Here is a 27,217-nt window from a genome sequence, read left to right as displayed (position 1 = left end):
CAAATGCAGCTACTGCTGATTGGCCCAGTAGCCATTCCCCAAACAAGCAAGGGTCATAGAACCATCCAGCTAGAGCCGTTAACCAGCCTGCCTTGCTGCACCTGGCAGATTGCCTTCACCTGCAGCAGCCCCCAGCTCCCTCTGAGTGGGTCCCCTTTATCTGGTTGGATGCAGATGAGGTTGAAGGCACAGTCCCCACAGAATGCCGATGCACTAGGCAATCAGGGAGAAATAGCCTGTGCTGCTGATGGGCTGAGGCAGGCTCTGTCCCTGCAGCTGAGGTTAACTTCACGCTGCAGTTTTTCCTAGATCTGTTTTCCTCCTGGCTTCCCATTGCAGTGAGACCCACACAGAAACCACAGGACTCTTAGAGGTGTGGGACAGCTGATACAAAGCTACCATTGGGGGAACCCTTGTCACCTCAGATACACACATAAAACAGGAAATGAAATGTTTCAGATACCACTTGATGAGATCATCAGAGTACCTGAGCAACCTACCCTCAGCATGTTTTATCGTGAAGATGTTAGAAAGACTCAAAACATAGCTACTAGGATTAAACAAACTAGGGTAAATTAGGATGCCAGATCATGCAGTACTATCCAGACCTTAAGTGGCAGAATAGTATTGTCAAGCTGATTGGTTAGAAGGCAGTCAAACAAAACGTGATCATTTTTAAATTTTGTGATTGAATAGTGTCTTGTGCACGAGATGTGCTCAGTGCATGGTAGCTGTCAGTAGTGAGGGTCAAACACCCAGTGCAGACATTGCTGGGCATTGAAGCTAGGACCTTGTATGTCTGGCCAAGTGCTTTACCACTGATCTGCACTCCCAGCCCTAAAGTACTTTTAAAGTTTCATTTGTTTAAAATTTCATATATTCAAAAATGAATGTGCTAGTTAAGGTCTATTTGTGGGTCAGTGTTTTAAAAATGTGTCGTCACCATTCATTTCGTGTCCAAGCCACCTAGGAAACAGAGGATGTATTTACCAGTTATATCAGTGATGAAGTAGGATTCCCTTGAAACCAGAACAAAAGAAAGTTCTGTAAAAGTGAAACTCAGTGTTGGGTTTGCTAATGGCACCCTGAGGTAAAAGACAAAAGCTTGGGACTGCAGAGGTGTTTGTGTGAGAAGCTATCTAGAAATTGAGGGTGATCCTCCTGAGTCTTTGAAAACAGTCTTGGCCTTCTGTCTCCCTCTGGCTGTTCACATTTCTCTTGCTACACAACATAACAATTTCTCTTACTCAGATTAAACACTTGGCACGAGACAGTGTATTTCCCCAGGCGCTAACACTCACCTGAAGGTACAGGAGAGTTGAAAGGGTTGTTGGTTTGTTTTGCTTTCTAAGTTTGTTTTAGTATAATTTTCCTTGCATAACTAAAGCCTCTTCTGTGGGATAAGGAAATACAAAGAGACGGCATCTGCAGAGCTGTTCCCTTCCCATGCACCTAACCAGGAGGTGGGGCAGGAAGGAACCAAAATAATCCACTGTTGCAGGGTTGTCTTTTCTCATTTTATTCATGAACTATGTGAATTTAAACCATACAGGTCAAAATGACCAAGGAATTGTTTTGAAGAGATTGTTCTTTTGAGGTTCAAAATGCACAGGAACAGCCATTTTTACTGGTGGTGTTACTGGTTTGAAAAAAAAATAGAAACCCCTCAGTTACCATAATCTGAGATGGAATTTAACATTTCACACATAATAAGGTGCCAGAGGGACACTCAAACAGCAAAACAACCTCAGCTTCTTTTAAACAAAACAAAACAAACATTCTCGGCCCTGCTTCATCAAATCTTAGACAAATACGTAATTCTACCATTTATAATAAAGTCTAGTTATTTTTAGAACTCCATTAACATTACATAGCAGACAATATAGTCCCTTTGATGGAAAATTAAATAGTACCGTTATTTGGCAACAGAAGTATATTACAATCAACAGGACATCCACCAGGGTGGCCTGGTCTGACCGCTGGGAGCACCAAGGGGCACAACCTGCCTCTAGCACTACCGCCCCCTCACCACCGCAAGTCCAAGTCTGCATGTGGCAGCTGATTACATTCTACAAACAAGCAAAGGCTAACGGAGGGCTCTGCAGCACCACTGGGCGTGGCTACCGCTCAGGCTTTCATCCACGGGCTCAGAACCAAGGGGCCCAGGAGATTGTGGACTGGCTGACTCACCCCATCCATGGCCCTACTGACCACCCACCAAGAGGCCATCGTTCTGGGGGAGAAGCATCAGGGCCTATCTGGGGGACGGGGATCAGAGCTTGCCTAGTTCTGTTCACTGGCCGGAAGTGGCCTTCCCAGGCTCTCCTTGAAAAAAGAAATCTCTAAATGGCTCCATCTTTGGGAATAAAGGTGGTTATAGATCCTGTGGACAGTTCGAGGTGACTTCCAGGTGATTCATACACCTAACACATTCCAAGAAGCTTCCTGAGTCCTACTTGGACTCCAGTGCTCACCAGTGTTCGGTCTATGAATAAGACTTGAGCCTATATGGTGGTGCACACCTGTCATCCCAGCACTTGGGAGGCCAAGGCAGGAGGATCACTGTGAGTTCAAGACCAGCCTGAACTGCATAGTGAGATGCTGTCTCAAACAAAAAACAAAAATGTGTTCATTGGCAGCATTAGTTGCATTAAGAGGAAATGTGGGAAACCTAATGCTCATATTCTCTGTAAGTCTTTCCAGATCACTGGTCCTCCACTTTCAACAGTGATCAACATTCAGTGGCCCTGAAGCACCATGCCTTCTCAGCACAGCATCTCTGGTCGTTAAATGGGGACTCAGGTCTGGACCTCCTGTAACCACATCTGAACGCATCTCTCAGGTTTAGACACAGAGCTTCATGTAACTCCCTGGGTCACCTGCAGGGCTGATACCTTTCTGGAAAAGATACTGGGAGGGGGGTGGGAGCGCTCGCTCCATCAGAGAAGTGGGTTCAGGCATTCATGAAGTTCCTCTGTTCCAGCTGTTTTGCCTTAGCCCAGAAATCCCAAACTGGGCCTCCCACCTGGCTGTGCAATCATTAGAGCAGGCTAAGGTGTACCCTGGTACATATACCCCACGGAAAATGCAAACACTAAAGGAGAAAGGGAGGTGCTGAGTCTGTCAGGAGTGGGAAGGGCTGGCTGCAATCTAGGGCGAGGCCTCCCTGAAAGTGCCTAAATTCTAGTGGGACAGCTGGTCACCCCAGATTCCTGACTAATCCGCTTACATCCAAGGAAGCGTTTGTGGCACATAGGCTTCATGGAAGGCAGACTCCCAGGCCTAATACACTGCCTGTACAAATCAATTTTATGCAATTTTAAGCAATGCAGAGGTCTTCTATTGGTCATGGCTAAAGGATACTTTTCATTTCAATGCATCACTACCCATTTCCTAAAATTGAAATCCATCATATTCCCTGCAGGATCCAAACCTAACTCCTTTGAATCTCGAAGCATGTACAACCTGTATTTTTTTTAAATATAAGAAATTTAATCAGGTTGAACCCAGTTCATCGGATTAAGCTTTTTCTACCACTGGAATAGGTTTAAATTTTTTCTATAATTTTATGTACTTAAATTAGATTCCTAAAATACTCTCATATACATACAGAAAAATAATCTCTCAATGACAAATCACATTTTGCAGTAACAAGTTAAATATTTTAGACTACACAATCTAAGTTTAAGCAACATTTAACAGCATAGCCTTACATACTGTATATACATTTAGTCTTAGTCATTTCCATAAACACACAGCAGAGATTTCACAACTAGCCATTTAAAGAGCACAACCTTTTTCACATTATGGAGCGGAATCCTGCATTTTTCTTAGCTGGAAACAGCATAAAAATGCAGAAGCTGCAAGCTGATTATCATACACGGGACATTGTGGGGCGGCATCTTATTTGTATACATGTATTTACACATATGTTCATCACCTACACATGTGAGGAGACAAAGCTGATGGAGCAAAGGCAATACGACAGGGGCGAGTCTGTAGCCAACGCCTCATCGACAGAGCTACGATAAGGCCAGGAGGGTGCAGGCCACAGCCTTGTGCTGCAGCAGGTCTAAGACTGATTTCACAGGTCACAGATGTTCATGTTATTGGTAATATATGCTTCAAATGCATGTCTCAAACTAAATGTCCTTAACAAGAATCTTACTGGAATCACCTACTTTCTGACACCGTAACTACTTAGCAGATAACATTTTAAGGATGTTGATTTATAATTGTATCTCAAAATATTCATTTATTAAAACTAACTCTGATACAATATTAAGTGCCTCTAGAAAATGATTTCGCAGTGTGAAATTTACACGGTTTGAAAGATTGTGCAACATGTGGAAATGAAGCTATAATTTGCTACTTCCTCCAAGATGATTTAGTCAAATTCACGAGAGATGGGTTTGTAATTTCTGTTTGTGTGAACATTTTTACTTGGCAAGCACAACCCCAGCTAGAATCAGGAAATGCAGTGACGATTTTCACTGTGTATGTAGTGATGGCACTACATATGCAAAATCAAGCAGACCTGCAGGGGTTTTGAAGCCTCCAGCCCAGCAAAAGCAAGCTTGTATAAGAAAGCAATAAGCACACACCTGGGGGGGTCTAATCCATGGTCCTCAGCCACCCTGGCACCTTGGTCTTCTAGAGCACAGGGCTGTACACACAGCAGGGTCTTTTCTTTCTGTTAACACCACCCTATCTAAAAGTCACCAAGATCCTACAGAGACAGCGCAGCTGGAAGTCACTGTCTCCACACAACCTCTTCCCCAGGAAGGAACAAGGAGAGACACAGCACTTGTAGGACACTTCCAGCTTCTCTTTGACACCAGAATTTGGAAAAACCTTGCCATCCCACCATGAATGCAAAGAAAAGCTCCAGGGGATGACTAACCACAGGGGAAGATTTTATTTCAAGGTGTTGAGTTCAGTCGCTAAGGTTCAAAGGCTGCTTAGCATCCAGTGTCACCCCCAGAGACCCGCTCCAGCCACTGTGGGTGACAACACATTCTCCTGACTTAAGATGCCTCTGTCAATTCAGAGCTCAGGTTCCGCATCCTCTAATTAGTCCAGACCATTTCTGCTTGTATTTCATACAAGCAGAAGTTCTGAAAATCATGTCAGCCCACCTCTGCACAGCCTGCCAGGGAAGATTTCCAAGGGAAAGATGAGGCCTCCCCTGCTTCAAGATCCACTTGGAAATGCAGGGTGGCAGGACAGCCTGCATGAGCGTGGGGCAGGTAGGGTCACCAAGGGTCCTACACTCCTAAGGGCCTTGGTTGTGATTAAGGCTTTGCTATGACGATCTTGAATTCGGAATTTTTTGAAACAAGGGGCCTGAGTTTTCAGTTTACACCTGCCTCACAGATTATGTGCTGGTCGTGCTGAGGGCGTCCAGGGGAGGATCGGAACATGTTCCTGTCTGGCCTTTCAATTCACATAGCCAAGAATACATGCACAAATGCACTACCCACATACAAGCACGCCCCACATATATGTGCACGCACTTGCACGTGCACGCACACACACCTGCACCCATACAAGTGGCTACACCCCCATCATTAAAGATGCCAGATGGCAAAGCCTGCCATCCAACCCAAGTAGAGAGGCCCTGCTTCCAGAACCCCACCTGGCCTGCCCTGAAGCCCCACCACCCAGCAGCAGTGGACACCTCCAATGGGAAGCCAGTGAAGGGCTGAAATGCACATACGCACTGCCAGCTGCCTTTCCCCTTCCACCTTTGGTCTTCTCCCTGGGTAAGATCTCTGCTCAGCCAGGTCCACATCCTGGCTCTGGGTCAGTTCCCCTGCTTACTTAACTCCTCGTAAGTTCCTCCTGCTCTGTACACAGAGCAACACCTGGGAGCTGCAGTAGGGGGGCCTGTGCCTTGGGACTGGCCAGCGGGATCAGCAAGTGGCCAGCAGGGACAGTTCTAGAAAGGCAGCTGCTGCCACTTGACCAAATGCTGCAAAGCTGCCACCTGGTCTTGGGCTCCAGTTCACCCGGACCCCCTACCCTGTCTCCACATGGAAGCAGGAGCAAACCAGGCTAGAGCTGAAGAAGAGAAAGGCAAAGGAATGCAGGTGTAGACACAGGAATTTCACCTTTTTAAATGACTAAAGTATAAAAGCAGAGTTCGAAGAGAAGAACATAAGCATCCCTACCACTGCATATAAAGAAACCTTGGGCAGGAAATATCAGTACCGAAACATTGGTTCTCAAGAAACATCAGAAGAGTGCTGGATTTCTTTCAAGGCTCACCACATCAGCCCACTTCTGAACAGTTTTTCTTGATGGGCTTTGATACTACAATTCATTCATTAGACAATAGAATACTTCTGGTAAACAAAATAGAAAAGAATCCTATTAAAACAACTACAAAACACACTGACACACAGTAGGGCAGATTCACCCTGAAATACGAGAACACACATAGCGTCAAAAAAAATTAGCACATGAGCCCTATTTGTTTCCCCAAGGCCAAGGCAGAGAGGGGTTACTTTGAATAGAAGAGCTGATTGTGCCCTGTGTGGAACTAGGGTAGTTATTTGGAGATGGATATAAATTTTTATTTAAATGACTTTAAAAAATTAGATTCACAATTAGGCCTGAAAACCATAAAGGAAATGGTCCCTCCTCCGGCTGTTTCCTGGGACCCGGTGGTAATCGGGACCACAACAAGGACTCCCTGAAGAAAGTGTGCTGCTGTTACCTTGAGATGCCTGTCCACAGACAAGGCTGCACTGCAGTTTCTGGAGCTGCTGTAGGAGCTAAACCTCTTCTTGTATAGGCACAGCAAAAACATCCAGCTCATTTGTGTTTAATCTCCTTACTTTCTGGCATAAGTATGCTTTGTGCTTGTAAAGCAAATATATCTACAACAAGCAAACCCATTGTTAATCTTACAAAACCCCGAGCCTGAAATGATCTCTTGTGTCTAAACGTGTCCTCATCAAAGTGCTGATGTCGCCTCTAAAGCACATCTCATCCCCGAAAGGGAAAGAAGACTAAAGAAATCAGTGCAAGTCGAATCACGTCACTCATTCTATTTCCAGTGGAAATTCTTTAAACTGTTGCATACCAGTTTTCTTCCTATGAATCAAAAAGGCCCACCCAAGTAGAGTAGAGATTGGCCAGTTGGAGTAGAGATAGTGGTTTTCTCTCCACACAAACGATAAGACTCTAAAAGATAATCTAAGACCTTCACCTTTCAAACAAAACCAGAGGTGCCTTGTCCATGTGGCCCTTGATATCCAGCCCTTCCAGATTCTCACTCTGCATGGCTCCAAACAACTCAGGAGATAGCTGGGCAGACTTGCTATCATCCTTGGAAGATAAACCTGCAATCATCCTTCCACATCCTCTGGATCCCCTCAGACATTCCAGAGGACACTTTTTGGTACTACAGTTCACCAAGAAAAGACATAGTGCAAATGGCCAATTTACCCATTTTCTGATAGAATTATTTCCAATTTAGTTCGGATCAACTCTACCAGATAAAATAAAATACTTTCATATAGTACCTAGGTCATGTTAGTGTTTAAAAAGAAGGAAAAATATACTCCCTCTTCCATATGATGTTCTTTAGAAACAGAGTTTTCTCCTCTGCCAGCAGAGGACAGAAACATAAGCTGAGCAGTCAGCAAAGGAAGCGTGGCCTGTTTCTTAACCGTTTCCAGTGGCCCTTGCCTACAAAGGTCCCTCCTGCCCAGTCAGGCCAGGACTGGATCTGAATGAGCCACATACGTCTTCAGGCTCTGGTGACCACAGAAGACCCTGCTCATGGAGACAATGTTATCAGTCTACCTGCTAGGAGAGGAAACAGCCCCAGAAGGCTTGCTGATAGGGACTTGGATGTGGGCTGTCCCTAAGGTCCACTGGTCTGATGACCCAGCCCACGGACTCCTGTCCTCCAGGATAATTCTAAGGGATGGCTGAGGGTCACAGCATCACCACCAGGAATTCCTCCTCTTGGGTGAGAGGAGTTCAGAGTGAGCAGGAAAAACTAACAGTACGGCTCAGAAGAAGGACATCTGCAAGTGTCGAAAAGGCCAGGATCAGGATGCCAAGAAGCACGGCCTGGAGGGACCCTGTATTTGGGAAGCAAAGAGCTAGGACTCAGAGTTCTTACTAGAAAGGGCATTTCATCTTATTAAATGTAGTCCATAAGGTTAAAAAAGTAGAGGTGAAGAAATAATGGGCCAAGCGTCTGAGACTCATCCACGCTCCTCTCTCTCCACAAGTCATACCTGGGTACGGGGCCCATAAGTATGATCAATCAGGTCACAGATTACCTCAGTAAATACAAAGAACTAATCAGAACTTGCTGCTCTGAGAGAGCATCTGAAGGATGCTCAGAAGAGTCATCTGGGGAAAACAACTCATCTATAGTTTTTTCGTGCTACATTAATTCCAATAACAGGACCCTATTTAGTAAGTGACCTGGAACTGATAAGCTTAAAAGATGTCTGTCTTCTAGCCACACCCTCCCCACAGGGACAGAGATGTCCAACATTAACACAAAAATAAAGTCAGTAAAGGAAGAAAAAGGAGAACAGAAGGAAACAGATTGGGAGCGTTCCCCCACACTGCCCCACGCATACATGTAATACTTTTTTTCTACTAGGGTACTTAATAAAACTATTGGTTATAGAAACAGGAAAGCATGAGTTACATGTCTATTTTTGGATTTAAAAGTTTTTTAACAACATCAAAAATATAAACTTAAAAGTATTTTCACCATGTTTTCCGCTGGGAAGTGGTAAAGAAATGCATGCCTGAAGGTGAACTCGGTCTAGGACACGTCCAGTTGAAAGTTTCTAACTAAAGAGATTATCTGCTTGTTTCAAAAAAATACTTATGTCTGTTGCTCTTGATACAAAATTCTACACTATCTTCAATAAATAAATAATACAGTATTTCTTAAAAGTATGAAATGTAAACTTTGTTGTCCTTTCCAACATACACTTTTAAAAAAATTACTTGAAACGTGACAGGGCTCTTGTGGGAAGTTGTAACGCTACACACTGATTCCCAGCAACATGGGTACTCTGCCACTGTGCTGATGTGATTGTTTAGAAAGTTCTCCACTACAACTTTAATCTACAACCAAAGACAATACCGTCTAATGTGGGAAAGCTAGACTGGATTCTTGTACCAGGAGAACATGCAAGGAACATTTTACAACCTCTACAAACTGCGATTATGAGAACATTAAAACATGCAAACAAAATACTGGGCCCGCACCTTGCATTAGTGAATCAAGATATTATCTCATTCACCAGCCTGTCTCCTGGCATTTAAGGGCAAAACCAAAGCAAACAAGCACAACATCTGGGTACACGGTCCTCCACTCCTGATTCTGGCCACAAGCACTTGTGTTTCCATTACTGAAAAGTTGGTCTGTACCTGGAAAAATGCAGGAAGGAGTCTTAGGTCTTTCTCCCAGCTTGGTGGGGCTTGCTTCTCCTAGGGTCTCTCCCCACCACGGAATGCATTTTCTTCACATGTTTCTACTCCCCCTCTAGCTTGTCAGTTTTCCTTTTTAAACCTTAGGGATCCAGGACACCACTTTTTGGGGAACCTAGCAAAACCAAAGTAGGTGTGGCTCCATACCACCTGCTGAAATTTCCCACAGCAGTTGGGATCTGATATATTTGAGCATAAAACAGACTGAGAGCTGGTCACCTGCAAAAACTTGTCGTGGAACATCACAAGCCAATCCAATAGAACTTTTTCCAACAATGCTGGCAACCAGGACCCAGCTGGTTGTGACAAAGCTGCCTTCCCAATGACCCAACAGGGATCAGATCCCCAACAGGGATCTGATCGAACAGAGCACAATTTTGTAGAGAATGAGCTTCTGTGACCATCTTCAAAGCACGCTGGGGATCAGAAAGGAATTATCTGATGATCCACTGTGTGTTCTCGTTGACATGTTTAACACAAGGCCGAGAGGGGAATGAAACGGCTAAGACAGCTCACATGCTAGAACCTTCCAGGGACCAGTTCTTCACAGAGCTAAACTGGTACCTGATTAAGAGACCATCACACCACACCATCAGACCCCAGGCAGCATTTCCCTGGGGTGGGGAGGATGAGATTTCAAAGCAACAATTCCATCATAACTGTTTCTAACACACCAATGGCTCTATTGGTCAAGGAGTCTCCTAAGGGGCTGGCAGAGGTGAGAAACAGAAAGGCTACATGAGTTCTCCAAAAAACACAGACACTGCATTTATAAATCTTTTTCATAGTAACCAGTCCACACCTCACACCCAGTGATGGGCCAGGCTCTCAACTGAACCTAAAAGAGAATTACGGAATTTCAGAGACCCTAGAAGCCATGACAGGACAAAAGAAAATACAGTTTTGTTCCATAAAACAGGAGATTGTTATAAGGGGCAGGATTGTCAAGAGTTACTCCTAGAAGATTCGAGGGGCCTGTCTCTGCCATCCCATTGCTCTGTGGCTCAACACCCAGTGGTGTTTTCTTAGACAAGGAACCCAGTTTCCAGACAGCACACGCAGCCTCGGGCTGGAAATCCACTGAGCACGTCCCAAGCTACTTCTTAGGGTTCATCAAACAACTGCAAGTCCAGGCGGACCACAATCTCTCCCGTGGGGACCTCATGCAGCAGGAGACACTTCGTAACTGGCCCTTTGGAGCCCTGGTCTTTCTTGATATCAGCCACACGGATTTCTGTCCGACCCAAAAAATCTGCAAGGAGAACAAACAGACTATTTAGAAGGAATCCCTCATCCTCAAGGCCCATATCTGTCTTTCTGGGAATCTCTGAAGAACTACTGAACTCTCCTTTCTCTAATCTCTGATGTAAGATTAACTTACATTACCATCTCAACTTGTTCCCCTTGGCATTGTCAAGGTGCTGTGATACTTCATTATTAAAAAAGAGAGACAGAAAGAAGATTTTAAATGTTTCCAACACAAAGAAATGAAAAACGGTTGAGGTGATGGTTATACCAGTTACCTGATCTCACCATTTCATGCTATATCCTTGTATCAAAATGTCACACGGTACCGCATAAGTAGGTATAATTATTATGTGTCCACTAAAAATATTTTAATAAAAAATTTAAGGACACAATCTCACTCCAAACCTCGACTTGTCAAAATACAAGCTGACAATAAAACATCGTGGTTAATAGTCCAGCCATTCTAGCCATGCTCTGATTTTTAACCAGCTATGAAAACGGTCTTTGGGCAAACTAACAGCAGAGGTGAGATAATTATATAAAGAAACACAAAATGATAAAAGGACACATAGGGCTATTAAAACCTGGCACAGATAATACTTACATTAGATCCTTCCTTGCTGATATGTGTTGGGTTGAGGATAGTTTCTTGGATTTATATGCTAGTTGAGCTTCCTTTTCCAGGCTTGAAGCAGAAACAGCTGGCTGAAGGAGCGATGCACTTAACGCAATGACATCCCTTTGCCTACTCAGAGATGTCACCCAGAGGACAAAATCTGGTTCTTTTGCACCTGTCCTAGACTAACACTGCAGCTGTACTGGCTAGTTCACCCCACGGCTTTTTGCTAAGGATTAAAGATCTGCACTGAGTCAGCTGGCAATACTCCTCTTTACAGCCACCTGCTTTGGGAAACATGTGACCATGGTCCTTGTCCAAAGTAGCTGGAGCAATTTGCTTTCCACACCAAGCATGCTTTATCCACCTCATCTCAGATGCCTCCAGCATCTCCTGGCGTTGCACCAACTTTGGTGTCTCAGGAGGGAAATCTAGCACAAGTTCTCAGGTAAGAAACACACACCTACACGAGATGAGTGACAGGAGAGGGGCGGGCACCATAGGGGACACTTTGTACTCACCATCTGGTGAGAACTGGTCTCTCTCGAACACGGTGATGCAGAGGACTTCCTGCTCCAGGTCTCTGATGAAGAACTGGCAGTTGGAATTCCACTTTGGGTTCAGAGTATCCTGGATTGTCTTAGTGATGTGGCACTGGGAACCCATGGTCACCTCACAGTATGGGTTGCTCTTTCCTGGAGTGAACAAAAGCCTTTGCCTTGTGGGAATGACACCTCATTTTGAACCCCTTCCACTGTGATGCTTAATAAGTGGAAAACCTGGGTGAGAACTAAAACTCAGCACCACACTTACACGAGGAACAAATAATTAGGTTAAAGGGCCCTGAAACTTGGTGCTTCATCTCTGTCTCTCTGTCACACTGTGAAGGGAGCTGCTTGGGTCTCCCCAAAAGGCAGAACAGCACAAAAGATAAACAGTATGAACAACCAAAAAACCCCCACCTTTAGCTTCTTAACAAACCCATTCCAGAAGGAAATTTAAGATCAGAAATAGCATACTTGGTTTAAGTTGGTTAAAGTTGCCTGAGGGTGTGGACAGTTCGGAAAGGACTTCCCATACCAAAGCGTGATATGGGGATTCCTTAGTCCTTACCATGTGATCGACAGGGCTTCAATTCAATGCCTTCAACCACGTTCACCATCAGTCTTCCAATACCTGTTGCCCTCTGGGAACGAACTAGGGGGACAGAGAACATAACAGCATGTTTCACTGTAACAGCTGATGCCTTTCCCATCCCAGTGTGCTTTACAATGTCTTATGCACCTGTCCCCACTCAAAACCAATTCTCCCCTCTTCTGCCTATCGCTTGCACTGGAGCTCCTCCCCCACCCCTGCATGGGTGACCCTGTGCACACTTCCATCCCATCCCGTCTCCTGCCCCCTCAACTTCCAGTGCAAAGGATTCTGGGCCCAACCAAATGCCTCTCCCAGCTCTGCGGGAACCACAGGTCCCGCTGCCGAATGGCACATTACCGAGGTACGCCTTCTCACGCTTCTTTTTCTCAGTCTCTATGTAGAGCTCAGAAGCAGCTTTGATTTTCTGCACCCAGGAAGTCCTTGGATGGGAAAAGACAGAATGTTGCCAAACAGAATTCAGGAAAAAAAAGACTTCAGGTCTGCTCAAAATCTGTTTCCAAGACTCTGTTTCCTTTGCTCTTGATTTTAATGACAGGAATTTGATTTTATATCACAAGATGCTAATAGTTATCCCCACTGCTACTAGAAAGCCATGAGCAGTAGTTCTAGGGGTGTCCTTGACATCTGTATCTGTGTCTTTGTGGAAGAAAATCTATGACAAATGCCATTCTGGTGACAGCACATGGCTCCTCTCCTTCCCACGGTGAAAAGCATGACATATTTGCCCAACCCCGTAAGGTAAGGTAGAAGGATCTGTTCTGCAAAATCACCCAAGGAAAGGTGGGGAAAAATGCCCCAGACCAGTAACTGCTTCAAACAAAGCAGCAAAGGGCACTGCAGGAAGCAATTTGGCATGGTGCCTTCGTCATTTTTCTCAGAGCCATATGCACTGCAACTTTAGCCAGTTCTCCTACTTGGCACAGGGACTCTTAGGAATGCTATTCGCCTCGTGTCAAGCTCACCCTTCAGAAAATGATCTATTGCATCTGGCTCAGGGGCAGAGTCTTGAAGACTGAACTGAAGCGAAAGACTCACAGCCCAAGCATGCAGAAGGCCCATCCCATGGCGCTGGCCGAGGAGGGTTCAGGTGTGGGTGCAGGTGGTCCTATTCAACCCCAAATCGCTTTCCTATTGGTTTCTGCAATCTGGGGAAACCCAAGATGCTGCATTTATCTCAAAGAATGAAGAAAATTTCTTTTAAAAAAAAGTTCCAGCAAAATTAATTTTTAATCCATTTAATTTTGAAAAACTGTTCACATCATGTGTCCAATTTTTGAGAGGTCCTAGGAAGAAAGTGTTATGCTCTCTCCACCTCCACACAGAGGGTGTGGCTCTGCAGTTGGGGGAAAGTTAGGACCTGCGGACATGTGGCCAGCACCTAGCGCTGGTGAGGTGTCAGGTCTTACCGTTCATTGATGCTTTCGGCTCGGAGGGTGTAGACCCGGTCAATGTGGGAAATGTGGAAGATGGGCTCATCTCCAGAAGGGTCAGTGGGTAACTTTACTAGAACTTCATTTAGGAAAATAGGCTGGAAAGTAACAGCGCATACATGGGTTACCAGCCAATGCCGGGTATGTGTGTTCTCACATGAGCATGTTCTAGGACGTGAGGTTGCGTGTGTGCGTGCGTGTGTGTGTGTGCGTGTGTGTGTGTGTGCGTGTGTGTGTGTGTGTGTGTGTGTGTATGCACATACTTCAGTGTGTGTTTGTGTGTGTGTTGTAGTAATCCCAATAAAGGATGTATGCATACATTTCTGGGTATGAGCTAGGCTGGTGGGTTTGTGTGTTTTCTAGTAAACTATATCAAAATTAGGTTGTTATATTAATCTTGATTTTTACATATTGCAAATAATAAATAAATATGTATTTCCCCCTCTGTTTTGCAGGTTTAAAAAAACTTTAAAAATAAAATCTAGCTGGGTGGGTTGGCTCATGCCTGTAATCCCCGCATTAGGAAGCCAAGGAAGGAGGATCACTGTGAGTTCTTGGCCAGCCTGGGCTACCAAGTGAGTTCAAGGCCAGCCTGAACTGTATAGTGAAATCCTGTTTCACAAGGACAAAAAATAAACAAACACTATCTAACTAATATTCCCATGGTCTACCCAAAACAGCAAATGCGCTCCATTAACTTCACATCCAAGCGGTTCCCTCCGCGGATTTTCATCCGAAGTTTCTAGTAACAGTCTACATAAATACATCACTCTTTTCCTCTAAGTAAACCTGGCTGCTGCTTCTGAGAGGGCCTTTGTTAAAAACACCTCCACACAGATATATTTAGAAAAACAACCCTGCACAACAAAGACACACAGCCACTGCCATAGGTCTATGTGCAGATGGGGTACTCAGCCCCCAGAAATTCCCCACTGAGTGGGCTTTGCTGGCTAAGGGGATCCTGAGCACTGATGCTTCAAACTGTGTTGAAATTTGGTGGGGATTTAGAAGAGGAGGAGGCAGAGGATGATGTTTCTGAATCTCTAAAATCCCTACTCCCCTTGGGCCCTCCTTCCCCCCAGGCCCACCAAGGCACTGCAGACTAGAGCAGGACTTACTGTTTTATACATTTTATACTGCAGGTTGGACTTGGGGCTGAAGACTTTGTCAGTGCCAGAAGAGCCCAAGGGCTTTGTGATTTGGGTCAGCAGGAGGAAGTCATTGAAAAGGAAACCATACAGCTCCTTGTTGCTCTTGGCCTTGTAGAGCTTCCCACTGTGCAGAAACTTGCGGGGTCCCAAGCAGTTGGTCACTGAATTGAACACCAGTTGCTGAGAAAGGAAACAAAATCCAAAGAAGACACCATGAAGGGAGGTCACGTGTTATGTTTTTTGTTTGTTTGTTTGTTTTTGGAGCAAAGGCTCCACCAGAATCTGAGACCAGGCAGCGGCGGCAGGCATAAATCAAGGGCAACTTTGGGGCTTTGGGGGCTGAGAAACCAAGATCAAAGGTATGTTCTGGAGACTCAAAGACGAGTCTCAGTTATAATTCCCAAAGCCTTTTTCTAGGGGCTTGCATGAGTCTTAGGGTGTGATGGGTGTGTTTCCCCCTTTTATTTATTGGAGAAATGAGGCAGCAGGAAGAAAGAGGCCCTGCCGGTTTCCACGCCAGTGTCACCTGTTAGGTGTGGGGTGCTGGGCCAGACACAAACCTGCTCCAATGAGAAGGCCCTGTGTGGTCCTCCCAGTGTCCAGGCCTCTCACAGCACTGCCCAATGAGATATGCCAATCATAACTGTCTTGTGCACATGAAATCTCACCCAGCTCACTCCTTCTGAAAATAGGAAGGAGACGGCTCTCTCGCTGCCACTTACCAATCCTTAGGGACACCTGTGAGTGCTGAGAAGTGACTTTAACATCTCCCTGGGGTCTATTGTCCATCTCAGGCCCCATGTTCTGAATGGATGAAGGACCCCACTTTTGGGCAGCAGGGCAGTGATGCAGCCCAGGGAGATGCTCTGGTAGGAGCTGGGAAAGTAGCATTTGGTCAGCGGACATGGACAGAGAGGGACATTGCTGTTCTCCAGAAGCATGATGGACCCTCCCTTCTCCACTGCCCATACATCTGCCCACAGCCCATATCCGCCCCAGCAAATGTTCCACTCAGCAGCTTCAGGGCCAAGATGCTCTCCAAAGAAGACCTCTCCGAGAAGGGGATTTGTGATGGGGTGATGGTGCTACTAACACACGTCCCCTCAAGATGCTGTGGCCTCCAACCCAGCTCTAGCACAGGATGTTGATTCTGACTGAAAACCAGTAGGTGACAGAGAAAGTGACTCTGCTCTACTCTCAGGTCCAAGAAGGAAAGATGGCCTCTATCCTCCCCCTAGGTTCTGAAGAACCCCAAAGCCTTGAGATGGTACCCCAAGAGGAGCCTTCGAAGAGTATTCTTTATGCCATACACTCTAACAGGAGCTATGGAGCAACCTGGCCCTTCTTGCTTGCCAAGGGACAGCTCTAGCCACTTGGAGACAGTGATTCCAGAAAAGGTGAATGTCACCAAAGCCAATGTCATCAAGGGGATGTCACGCAGTCCTATTCAGTTTAAGGACCCCACGTGGCCAGGGCAATGCTGACAATAAATGAACTGAGAATGGTCTTTAGGTTCCTGTCTCAGGTGAAGAAGCAGAGACCACATTCCTGTGAAACTTAATCATGGATCTGTGTCCGGCTGTGAGCCACACATGGTCTACACTGTGGTCACGAGACAGAAAACAGAAGCCAGTGTGTCCCCTTGCCATTCTTCTGAATGCCACAAAGAAAGCGCCAGGAAAGAAGAGTCAATTAGGGATAACTCACTAGTGTCAGAGAGTGATTAGGGAAAAGTCAAACATCAAATGCAAGAATTGATTGGATTCCCAACCCCTGAGGCAGACCCAGGTCACTGACCTCTCCAAGTGAGGCAGTCAGACTCGGGGAGGTGCCTTTTCTAACGTGGGTGACGCCACCTCGCACGCCTGTCTGGCAGACTCAGGACTGTGCAAGTCCGGGTTTTCAGCGCTGAGGCAAAGCAGCTACCCAGGATGCACAGGCCTTGCTCTGCTCCGAATGCTACCAGCCTGTCACACCTCCATGTCCCGCCAGTGCCCTGTGCGAGATGAGTCTCCTCTCCTGGGCCCAGCCCAGGGTTCCTTACTAGAGAGCAAGAGAGGGAGATCATCATCCTTCCACATCAGGGCAAACATCCTCACTCCCTCCCTGAGTGCCCCACAGGCAGGACTGTCCCTTCTGCCTTGTCTCCCACTTATCACTCAGCTCCACCTCCTCTTTCCTCACATTCAGGGCAAATACTGGTTTAACTCTCAGTTTCCTCCAGGACCAAAGCCCGGTGAGTTACAGTCACATCTGACATGTTTTTACATCTCTGGGGACACAGTACTGAGTCACGGTGGACGCTAGTTAGATGCTTCCTGGATAGATATGTGAGAGAGTAAGTGACAGGAGCTCACAGCTGTCACCTTGGATCCCACAGGGCTACTTCCTCAGCTTCGCCTATCTCACACCTACACAGAAGGCAGACAGGATGTGGGCTGGGGAGGAGCCACTGGTCTGCTCCGGTAGCAACTGCCCCTGTGGAGCTAATGAGAGAGAGGACACCACAGGAAGAGTAATGAGCGATCCACTTTCTCCCTGGGCAACCTGGGGAAAGGCACATGTGCACGTGTGTATATGTGTGTGAGTGTGTGTGTGTGCTCATGCACACATGTACATGTATAAGAAGCAGAGAGAAAGATTGGCCCAAAGAATGGGAGTAAAGGAAAAATTAAGTGATAAAAAGATGATTAAAGGTCAAAGAAGTTACTTCCATTTTTGGAACTATGGAGGACTAGAACCCAAAAGAGCCAAAGAGAGAGAGAGAATAAAATACAAACATCACTTTTTAAATGCAATCTGGCAAAAATATAAGCAAAGTAAGAAATGTGCAGAAGTCAAAAATAGAATGCCAATGACTTTCTTGAAAGATAATCAGATACCAAAGCCAGCATTAGGGTCACTTGAAACTAGTGACCCTGACCCTCCATTTTGGCTACATGGTTACCGGAGCTATATCCAGAGCTATATAAGGGACCTAACAGGAGAGCTCTGCAAAAATCTAGACCCAAAGAGTGAATAACAAGTAAACTCAAGCTCAGAAAGAATGAGAAAAAAAAATTGCTTTTGATCTTGGTGTCAATACAGGAAAGTACACCCTTGAGAATTTGTGACCATCAGGTAGTTTCGTACAAGTTTACAGTTACAATTCGCACAACTGTGTGGTTCCCAATCCCCTCTAAATAGAATTTCAGGAAGTCATATGGGATAGTGCACACCTGTAATCCTAACACTTGCAAGGTTGACGGAGGATCGCTGCAAGTTCGAGGCCAGCCTGGGCTCCATAGGGAGTTCAAGGCCAGCCTGAACTACAGTGAGACCCTGTCTGAAAAAAAAAAAAAAAAAAAAGGACAGAAAGAAAGAAAAGAATTTAAGGCAATCCTGGTGGTAGCAATCCTCCTAGGAGAATGCAACTTCAGACAGCAAAGATCCCCACAGGAAAGTGCCAAGAAACACTGATTGAGTCAAAAATCACAATACAAGGGCTGGGGATTTAGCTCAGCAGCATAAGTGCCTGCCTTGTAAATGCACAGTCATGAGTTCGATCCCCGGTACCAAAAAAAAAAAAAAAAAAAAAAAAACCACAATACAAAGATGTTGCTCACTGGTACAGCACTTAGCATGAATTTGTTCCTCAGCACAAAGAAAGAAAAGAAGGAAGGAAGGGAGGAAAAAAGGAAGGAAGGAAGAAGTCACAATACACAAAAATAATGCAAGATTAGCAAGAGCAAAGAGAAATAACTAAGATGCAGTATGTATATGCACCAGTTTCCTAAAATGAATGTAATTATTATGTATTGCAATCATATAATAATAAAAATAAACAATAAAAATAATAAGACCCATACCTTTAGGCATTGGAATGATCAGATCTGGAATATGCAACGTATTTTTTAAACGTGTTAAGAAATAAACGGGAAGCACAAGCATTTGAGCAAAGAACAAGACACAAGAAAGAACCCAGCAGACTGGAGAACACAAACAGAGCTGCTGGCAACGGGAGTGAACAACATGGGAATAAAAACTCGATGGATGGTTTAAACCACGGATGAGAAGCTGCCGAGGAGAGAACCGGAAGCTGAAGGCTGAAGGAACCAGTTTGGGTTTTCCCTTCCCCTTTCGGGTTGGCTACCACAAGCACCAGGGCAGCCCAGGCCCAGCGCTACCTCAGACAGGCCTTCGCACTGCACGTGGGCTTGGATCCACTCCAGCCGGTCCGAGTTCTCCTTCTCGCGCACCCCCTCGTTCACCTGGGAACACAGCTCCTCGGCCTTCTCCAGTGCGTGCTTCAGGTGACTGTGGTCAGGGTGGTTTTCCGGAGTGTTTTCCAGGATCTGCACAGGACAAGACAAAGCAACCCACCTCCGTGTTGAGCCAGCATGGGGGTCACTCGGGGCCACTGTCCTTTGTTGGATGCTGCCCATCTGAGCAGCCATAGCTCTGAGCACCTATACAGGGAGCCCTTTCCTGGACCTCATCTTGGTCTGGGAAGTTTACCGGGAAGTAACCCTAGAGAAAAGTTATTGGAATTCTAGCAAGTTAATTCCAAGTTACCACTTCCAGTGCAACCCAAGGTGAGAATAAAGACACTAAATAATGTGTATAGTCATGGGGAGCCAAAGGGTCCTAAGTCCAGCCAGGATGAAGGTTCACCAGAACAAAGGCCCAACCAAGGGCCCAACCTGTGTTTTATTAATTTGTCATGAGGACAGTGGCTCAGGGATGCGTGGCAATGAGAGTGGCAGGAAACAGGAATGCCTTTAGAGGGCCAGGTAGGAGGCCTGAGCTCACCCCTGTCATACGCAGAGGGAATAAAATGCAGGAAGAATAATCTGCATAACACAGCTGAGGTGGTGTCTAATTATTATGGGGTCAGTGCCTCAGCTGGAATGTACAATTTTTTTTGGCCCTGGAAGGTCCCAGCTGACATTGTGGAGCATAGCTTTCCGTGCTGCCTGGCTCAACCATGTTTTTTGGGAGTCACTGGGCAAAGAAACAGTGATTGTCGCCTTGCTTCAAAGGTTATATACATCATCAGCTCCTCTGCCAGACCAATTTACAGTGCTTAAATCCAATTGAAGGGACAGAGATGGCCTAGCTCTGTACAAATCAACACACAGAGATAGGGCCAGATTTATCCAACATGGAAATAACTGCTCCTCTTTCAAAGAGCTTCCTCCAGGTGGTTTCCCACAAGCATCCAGCAGGCAATGACCTGACAGAGATGGCCAGTCCTGGTTCACCACTCGAGAAGCCTTGCAGGGGACCCCTCTCCTCCATGAGCTCAGTGAGGGCTAAGCTTCCACCAGGAAGCAATGGAGATTCCTATCCTTGAAGCCTCTGCCCAGCAACTACATATCCTGGAACATCCCCAAAGCAAGTGGTGTGACCTTTCCCACAAAATGCTGACCTCCCACGGTGAACACCCTGCTTTGCCCAATACCAGACATGATTTGAGGGGTCACATACAGGCTTTGAGTGTCAGTTTCCTCATAGGGGTTATGCAAAGAGCATCTCCTTTACCCCATTATTTGAAGGAATCTAGGACCCAATAGGAATGAAGCACTTTGCAAAACACCTGGCCCTTAGCAAATGCTAAATAAGGGACAGCAATTACTATCAGACCCTCAATTCTTTCAACACTGCACAGTAGGTACTATTAGTGTCTGTATTTTTACACAAAAGGAACTGAGGCCCAGAGAGGTTGAGTAACTTGCCTAAGAGTACAGGGAGGTGGTACCAAGGCACAAACCAGGCACCCTGGCTCCAACAGAGTAGCCTCTCACCACTACTTTACCCCACCCCTCCACGGCATCCGGGTGTATATCTTACCTACTTTTCTACCGGACTATTTTAGTTTTTCAATTATAAGACTGCTTTACATATCGATATATAGATACCTGTATCTCTTTATATTTCAGGGCCTGTTCATATACATTTATCTGTCACTTGTCTTTGCTCATATTTTGTAATAGAAATTGTTAAGTAAAATGTTTATGCAAATAAACATATCAACACAATTGATATGATGTGAAAGAGTTAAATGTCACAGAAGTACACAGATTAGAAGTGACACCTTCCTTCCTGTCCTACCCCAGAGCTAACTGTCACTTCCCTTTGGTACCTTCAGGTGTTCTCTGAACGCAGTTGCATGAGACATAGAATGTTTCAGTCAACGATGGCCAGATATATGACAGTGGTCTCAAGAGTCTCTTGCCTAGTGACACTGTAGCCATCTTTGTTTGTGTGACCCTGTTCTATTAAGTCTGCACAACGACAGAATCAACTAACAACACATTTCATGGAATGTTCCTGTTAAGCAGCACAGAATGTATTTAACAATCACACATATAAGCTTTTCTCTCTTTTTTGCAAAATGGAACATCTGCTGTATGAGTTCTGTACTATTTTGTTTTCACACAAAGGCACTTTCCGCATACCTTTGCATGCTAATATGTACAACAGAAATCATCCTGTAATTTTAAAGATACTGCAGAGTGCATGTTCTTCCATAATTTACTATGCTTTCTGAGCATCTAGGTTGCTCTCCGGAATAAAAGTTTTCCTTTAGGTCCCTGTGACTCTAAGTCCTTTAAAGGTTTTGATGCCATGCTAAGAGTTCCTCTACCTCACTATTACAAAAATATTTAATCTTAATGCTTTTGCAGTTTTTCATTTGTATCTTATGACCTGCCAGCTTTTTCTTAGTTCAATTAGCTTTCAGCTCATTCTCCTAGATGCCCTGAAGGGCAGTAATCATCTTTCTGCAAATAATGATAGTTTGGGTTTTCCCCTTGTTAATATGTATGCCTCTCTGTTCTCTCCATGTTTTTTTCCTCCCCATTGGCTAGATATATAACACCTATTTTAAAGCTTATTTCAAACTTTAATTTGCAGTTATACATTGGTGAAAGTAGACAGAAGCAATGAGTTAATTAAGCAGCAAGTGTAGAGTTGCAATAGAGGAAAAAGTAGATTAAAGGAGCTTTCAAAATGAATTAACTCAGCCCAAGTGCCTGCAGCATACTTTATGGGTGGAGCTGGAGTGGGGCTGATGAGGTGACTTACACAGAAGGGAAATTTGTTAAGTACCAAGAGCCTAAGCAAAGAAAATCCACATATTAAGGATAACAACAGCCAGGTTTCTCATAGACAGCAAGGAGCTGCAAATTCAGGAAGAGAAAAGCTGGAATAATTTTTGTGGGTTAAATAGTAGATATCAGTGTGAATTTGTGGATTTTAATAAAATAGAAAAACTGACCCAGAATTAAAAATAAATATATGTGTTACACATAAGCACATATAGATATGTATATATGAAAATCCCTACATGTATTTTCCAGCTGTACCACTGGAAGCTCCAAAGGTAATGACACCCTCACAGCAATGAGCAGGCCAGTGCCCAGATCTGGGTTTCTAAATACCAGCCTCCCTCAGAAGGAACCAGATCTAAAACCTTCTCCAGGAACGATACCTCCTGTGGTTATATAATCATGGTCTCAAAGGATGTGACATGGGTTCACTCATAGATAGCAACACCGAATCCTAATTTTGCTCTTTTCTTTTGGTATTGGCTTTCTTGAAGTAACAATAGAAAAACAATCATCCAATGTTCTCCTGCAGATGGGTGCTAGGAATCATGGGTTTTTGTTGTTGTTGTTGTTTTTTTTTTTTTTTTTTTTTTTTCTGTTTTCTGCTAGGAAAATCAAGGTGTAGAGGCATTGTGCCTGTATTAGGAAAAGAATCAAGACCTGAGCTCTTCTTTTCTGGCTTAGCAGGTAGAAGTCAACTGGAGCACATATAAAGCTTGTACATTCTTGGCTCTTTTCATAATAACCAGCTTTTTTTCTCTTACTAAGCAAGTGGACCCAGAACCCTGCTGGTGCATGATTTCTGCATAGTAGCTACCAGGTGTGTTGGCTGGGGAGCTGCCCGTGCCCCAGCCCGCTCCAGTGCAGGGGAAGCATCCCTCCACTGGAAAGGCAAGGCAGGTACTTACATTTTTGATGATCAGTGGGTATCTTGTTACCCGTTGCATAGGCTTCAGTATAAAACTAGACAGTGGCATCCCTTTACATCGAGGGTCCATTGCCAATCTCTGAAATGAGAGATTTTTAAAAAGTGTTCTTCAGATATCTGCAAAATCCAAAGTTAGTGTTATTGACACTAACGTCATTTAGGACTCCCGCCCCCCCACACACACACACACACTATTCTAGTTATCCTTTTTTTTTTTTTTTTTTTTGTCTTTTTCCTTTTTATTGGTACTGGGAATCGAACTCACAACTGCCTGCTTTCAAGGCAGGTGCTTATGTCGCTGAGCTAAACCCCCAGCCCCTATTCTAGTTATCTTGATGATCATGAGGAACTGAGAGTTGGAAGGCTCCAGGGTAAAGCAGTTCCAGACAATGAAAGACCCCAAATGTGACCCATTCACTAGGGTATGTCCTGCTGGCTGACTCCATAAACGTTCCCTGGGACACATGGCTCCTTACACAGAGAAGATTCTGGCCCTACAGAGTATTCCTTCTGAGTATCGGAAAAAACTTTTATGATATTCCAGTGAGTAAGAAGAATCACAAGACTATATGGTCAGAATAAAAATTACCCTTAAACCAGGCATGATAGTATAACCTGGTAATGCCATCACCAGGGAGGCTGAGGCAGGAGGATTGCTGTAAGTTTCAGGCCAACCTGGTCTACATTATGAGTTTGAGACCAGTGTACTACATAGCAAGACTCTGTCTCCAAAAAAAAAAAAAAAAATCCCCTTAAGTCCTACACATGCTAGAAAGGCTGAATCTCATTGCCTTCTTTGGGTGGAGGTAGCACACATCTCTGGGAGCTCCAGGAGGAGGGTGAGGCTAAGGAGAACTGAGGATTAAGGACTAAGGCTCTGGAATGGGAGTCTATGGTTCGTCTCCACCCTCAGCTCCCTGCTTGGGTCCTCTGACCATGATTGTCAATTACATCGATCCCTTTCTGGACAAGTGCCCTTCTCTCCCAATGAAGACTTTATTCTCAAAGACTCTGGTTGGGTTTAATGCTCTGACTCAGAACCCTGAGGTCAGAAAATGTCAGCATTCAACCTGACACCCAGCCATGGACATCATCATCCCAGGGACACCTCTCAGCAGACAGAGAGCCACTGAACTCCAGCCAGGATGCAGAGAGAGGTCAAGAGGGGAGGAGAGGGGAGGGACAGAAAATGCCTTGTCTAGGGCTGTTATCTGCATTTCCCTGAAGTTCAAATGCACCCAACGGTGACCTTATCCGGCCAGTGACCAGGAGTTGGCCAGAGCACCTGCCCTCCGTCTTCCATACCCCTCCCCCACACACCCATCTGTCTCACCTTTGAAGGTCTTCAAAATACCTCATTGGTTGGCCAACAAATCCAAGTATTTACCATTGGGAAACACAAGGGGGCAGAAAGAAGCTACAAGCTTGTATGAGGTTATGACCAAGAAGAGCCACCCTTATACGTCACTTACACCTTCATAACGCACGATTCACGGGGAGGTAGGAGTGCCCCACCCACTAAGATGTCTGAGACACAAAGATATGCCTGTTATTGCTGTTTTACTGTTTATTGATCAAAATGTATCTGTCTAGTAGAAATTATTTTCTTATCTCCCTGTTATTTCTTCTGGGAGAGGAGGGCACTATTCAAGTGACTGCTGTAGCAAACCCATGTGGGGTTACTGGAGTGACTGGTGTGCCAGGATGGTACACCCATGGTAGTGGCCTACAAGCAGCACCGGCAGCACCCCCCCAAATGTCCCCAGTGGACACATGGCCCTCCAGATCTGCTAGCACTAAGGCAGAAGGCATGGCACTCCATGCTAACACCCATGGGCTGCCTGGAGCTTGAGCTCATCAAGCAGAACCAAATGGAAAGGGACAAAAGGGCCGCTGGGACAGGTGGCCATTCTCTCTGTAAGTAGAAGCAGAAACCACCGAAGCACTGAGGATGCAGAGACTGGACAGAAAGGTTTAATCTCTCTAAACAGATACTTGGTTGCATAGGAAATAGAACCAAGAATCAACCAATTAGGTACAGTACCAAGTTAAAAAGCTTTTGCATAGCAAAGGAAACAACCAATAGTGAAAAAAAACCTAGAGAACAGGAAAAACATTTTGCCAGATATTCCCTAGACTGAGGACCAACAGGATCAGAACAGTAGCAGTGAACCTATGGCATGCATGCTGCAGAGGGCTGTTTGTATCATAGAAAGCTCTAAGAGTTCACTACCACTGATCTAGAACACATGATGAACTGAAAAAAAATTAATCCCCCCCAAATAAAAGACCCAGTCACAAAACGGGCTAGTGAAATGAACAGACACCTCACAGAAGAAGTACAAATGGCAATAGGTACATGAAACATGTTCAACACTGCTGGTTATTTGAGAAATACACATTAAAACAACACTGATTCCGTCATACACCAGAAAGAATGGCCATCACCAAGAAACCAACTCCGCTGGCCAGGCTGTGGGGGAAAAGAAACCATTCTACATCGTGTATAGGAATATAAACTACATATGTTGGATATTCCTCAACACAAGGAAACTGGAGATTCCATTCAACCCAACTCTTCCCCTTTTCAGCATCTTCCCAAAAGAATTAAAGGTGCCAAAAAAAAAAAAAAAAAGAATTAAAGGTGCCACAGTACTGTGATATGGGCACACCTACGTCCATAGCAACGCCACTCATAAAAACTAAATCTTATGCAGCCTAAATGTCCACCAAAGAATGGATGGATAAAGAAAACACGGTATTTACACACAGTACAACCCTGCCGGAAAGAAAGATGCACTCAGTCATTTGAAGGAAAACCAATGAACCTTGAGACCGTAATGGTAAGTGACATAAATTAGACACATCAGCTTAAGTATCACATGATTTCTCTTATGTGAGAAACTTAAATTACAACTACAGAACAAAATGAAATATAAATAATAGGAAACAGGGAAATAGATCTTTCTCAGGCGGGAGGGGGATCAAGAGATGGAAGGAGGGGAAGGGAAGGGATGAACAAAGGAGTGAAGATGCTTCTCTGTGTGGACCAACTCCGTGCACAGCAGGTAAACATTATGTACTACAAACCTGTACTGGTAAAAAAAAAAAAAAAAAATACACACACACACACACACACACACACACACACACACACCTATCAACAACAGATTAAAAAGAGAAAGAAATAGAAGGGGAAACGGGAGGCCTGCCTGGGCTAGCAAGTGAGATGCAAGGTGTGGACACGCCCCCTCTAACACCCCTAAACCCCGGGAAAGACATCTCTAAAGATGTGCATGCGCAAAGCTTCCAGGCCAGAGCCAGCCTCTCCTCTCCAAGCCCACCCTCTCCGGGACAGGACAGCCACACCTGCCCACTTAGCCAGGACCTCAGTACCTGAGGCCTCTCTCTCTTGGGATGCACCCTCGACCCCCTGGAGAGGTCTCCGTGCAGCCCCAGCTCCTCACCTTGACGAACTCCTTGAAGTCCGGGGCCTCGTCCGTCTTCTGCTGAATCAGGGCCGCCCCGTTGAGCTGGCAGCTGCAGAAGCGGATGTAGGGCTGCATGTGCGGCAGCTGGGCGCTCAGGATGTCGCCGATCATCTTCACGGGCATCTTCTCCCCGGACATCTTCTTGCGAACCCGCAGCGCCCTGCGCAGAAACCCGGGAGGTGAGGCCCCGCCCTCGCGCTGCGGGACAGCGCAGTGACACCCGTGGGGGTCGCACAGAACCGGGACGCGTGGGAAGGGCACAAACCCGAGCGCCACTAAACATCTACTTGGAAAACAAGGAACAGACAGAAACGGGTCTAGCGGGTCTAACACAGAGGGGTTGCTGGGGTGTTTTTTCTTTAGCACAGTGGGATGTCTGAAACAACTTTTTTTCGGGTGGAAAAATATGCAATTTTTTCTTGAATGATTTAGAAACTCTCAGTTAATGTCTTGTTTCTTGGGTTCTCTGTAGGGTGATAGCCCTGGGCTGGTGTGGCCTAAGCACAGGGCCTATTTCAGGGCCACTGCTGCCCAGAGAAAGTTATATTACCAGGAGATGGGCAAGTACACTTTGAGAACATAATTAAAGTGGTAAATCAATTGCCAAAAAAAAAAAAAAAATCCCAT

General features: G+C 45.3%; 1 protein-coding gene across 4 annotated transcripts in view; it reads right to left on the bottom strand.

Annotated features, from left to right (window-relative positions):
• Nucleotides 1-1,503: 1,503 nt before the first annotated feature.
• Nucleotides 1,504-27,217, bottom strand: part of Itsn1 (intersectin 1) — a 230,517-nt gene continuing 204,803 nt past the window's right edge. For 3 of the 4 annotated variants that reach the window (XM_063224434.1, XM_063224436.1, XM_063224435.1), the window contains 9 exons: nucleotides 26,567-26,750; nucleotides 23,080-23,178; nucleotides 19,247-19,414; nucleotides 15,048-15,260; nucleotides 13,906-14,027; nucleotides 12,836-12,918; nucleotides 12,455-12,538; nucleotides 11,863-12,036; nucleotides 1,504-10,729 (listed from right to left, as the gene is read on the bottom strand). In XM_063224434.1, the coding sequence (XP_063080504.1) occupies nucleotides 10,581-10,729; nucleotides 11,863-12,036; nucleotides 12,455-12,538; nucleotides 12,836-12,918; nucleotides 13,906-14,027; nucleotides 15,048-15,260; nucleotides 19,247-19,414; nucleotides 23,080-23,178; nucleotides 26,567-26,750 (1,276 nt within the window). In that variant the 3' untranslated portion in view covers nucleotides 1,504-10,580. Of the gene's footprint in view, nucleotides 10,730-11,862; nucleotides 12,037-12,454; nucleotides 12,539-12,835; nucleotides 12,919-13,905; nucleotides 14,028-15,047; nucleotides 15,261-19,246; nucleotides 19,415-23,079; nucleotides 23,179-26,566; nucleotides 26,751-27,217 lie in introns of those variants that run through there. The other variant, XR_010039256.1, reaches the window with a different exon arrangement.

Source organism: Cavia porcellus, unplaced genomic scaffold (assembly GCF_034190915.1).
Source record: "Cavia porcellus strain 051 isolate PalLab524CR breed Dunkin Hartley unplaced genomic scaffold, mCavPor4.1 scaffold_15, whole genome shotgun sequence".
Taxonomy (NCBI): domain Eukaryota; kingdom Metazoa; phylum Chordata; class Mammalia; order Rodentia; family Caviidae; genus Cavia; species Cavia porcellus.
This window is presented reverse-complemented; position numbering and strand designations above follow the sequence as displayed.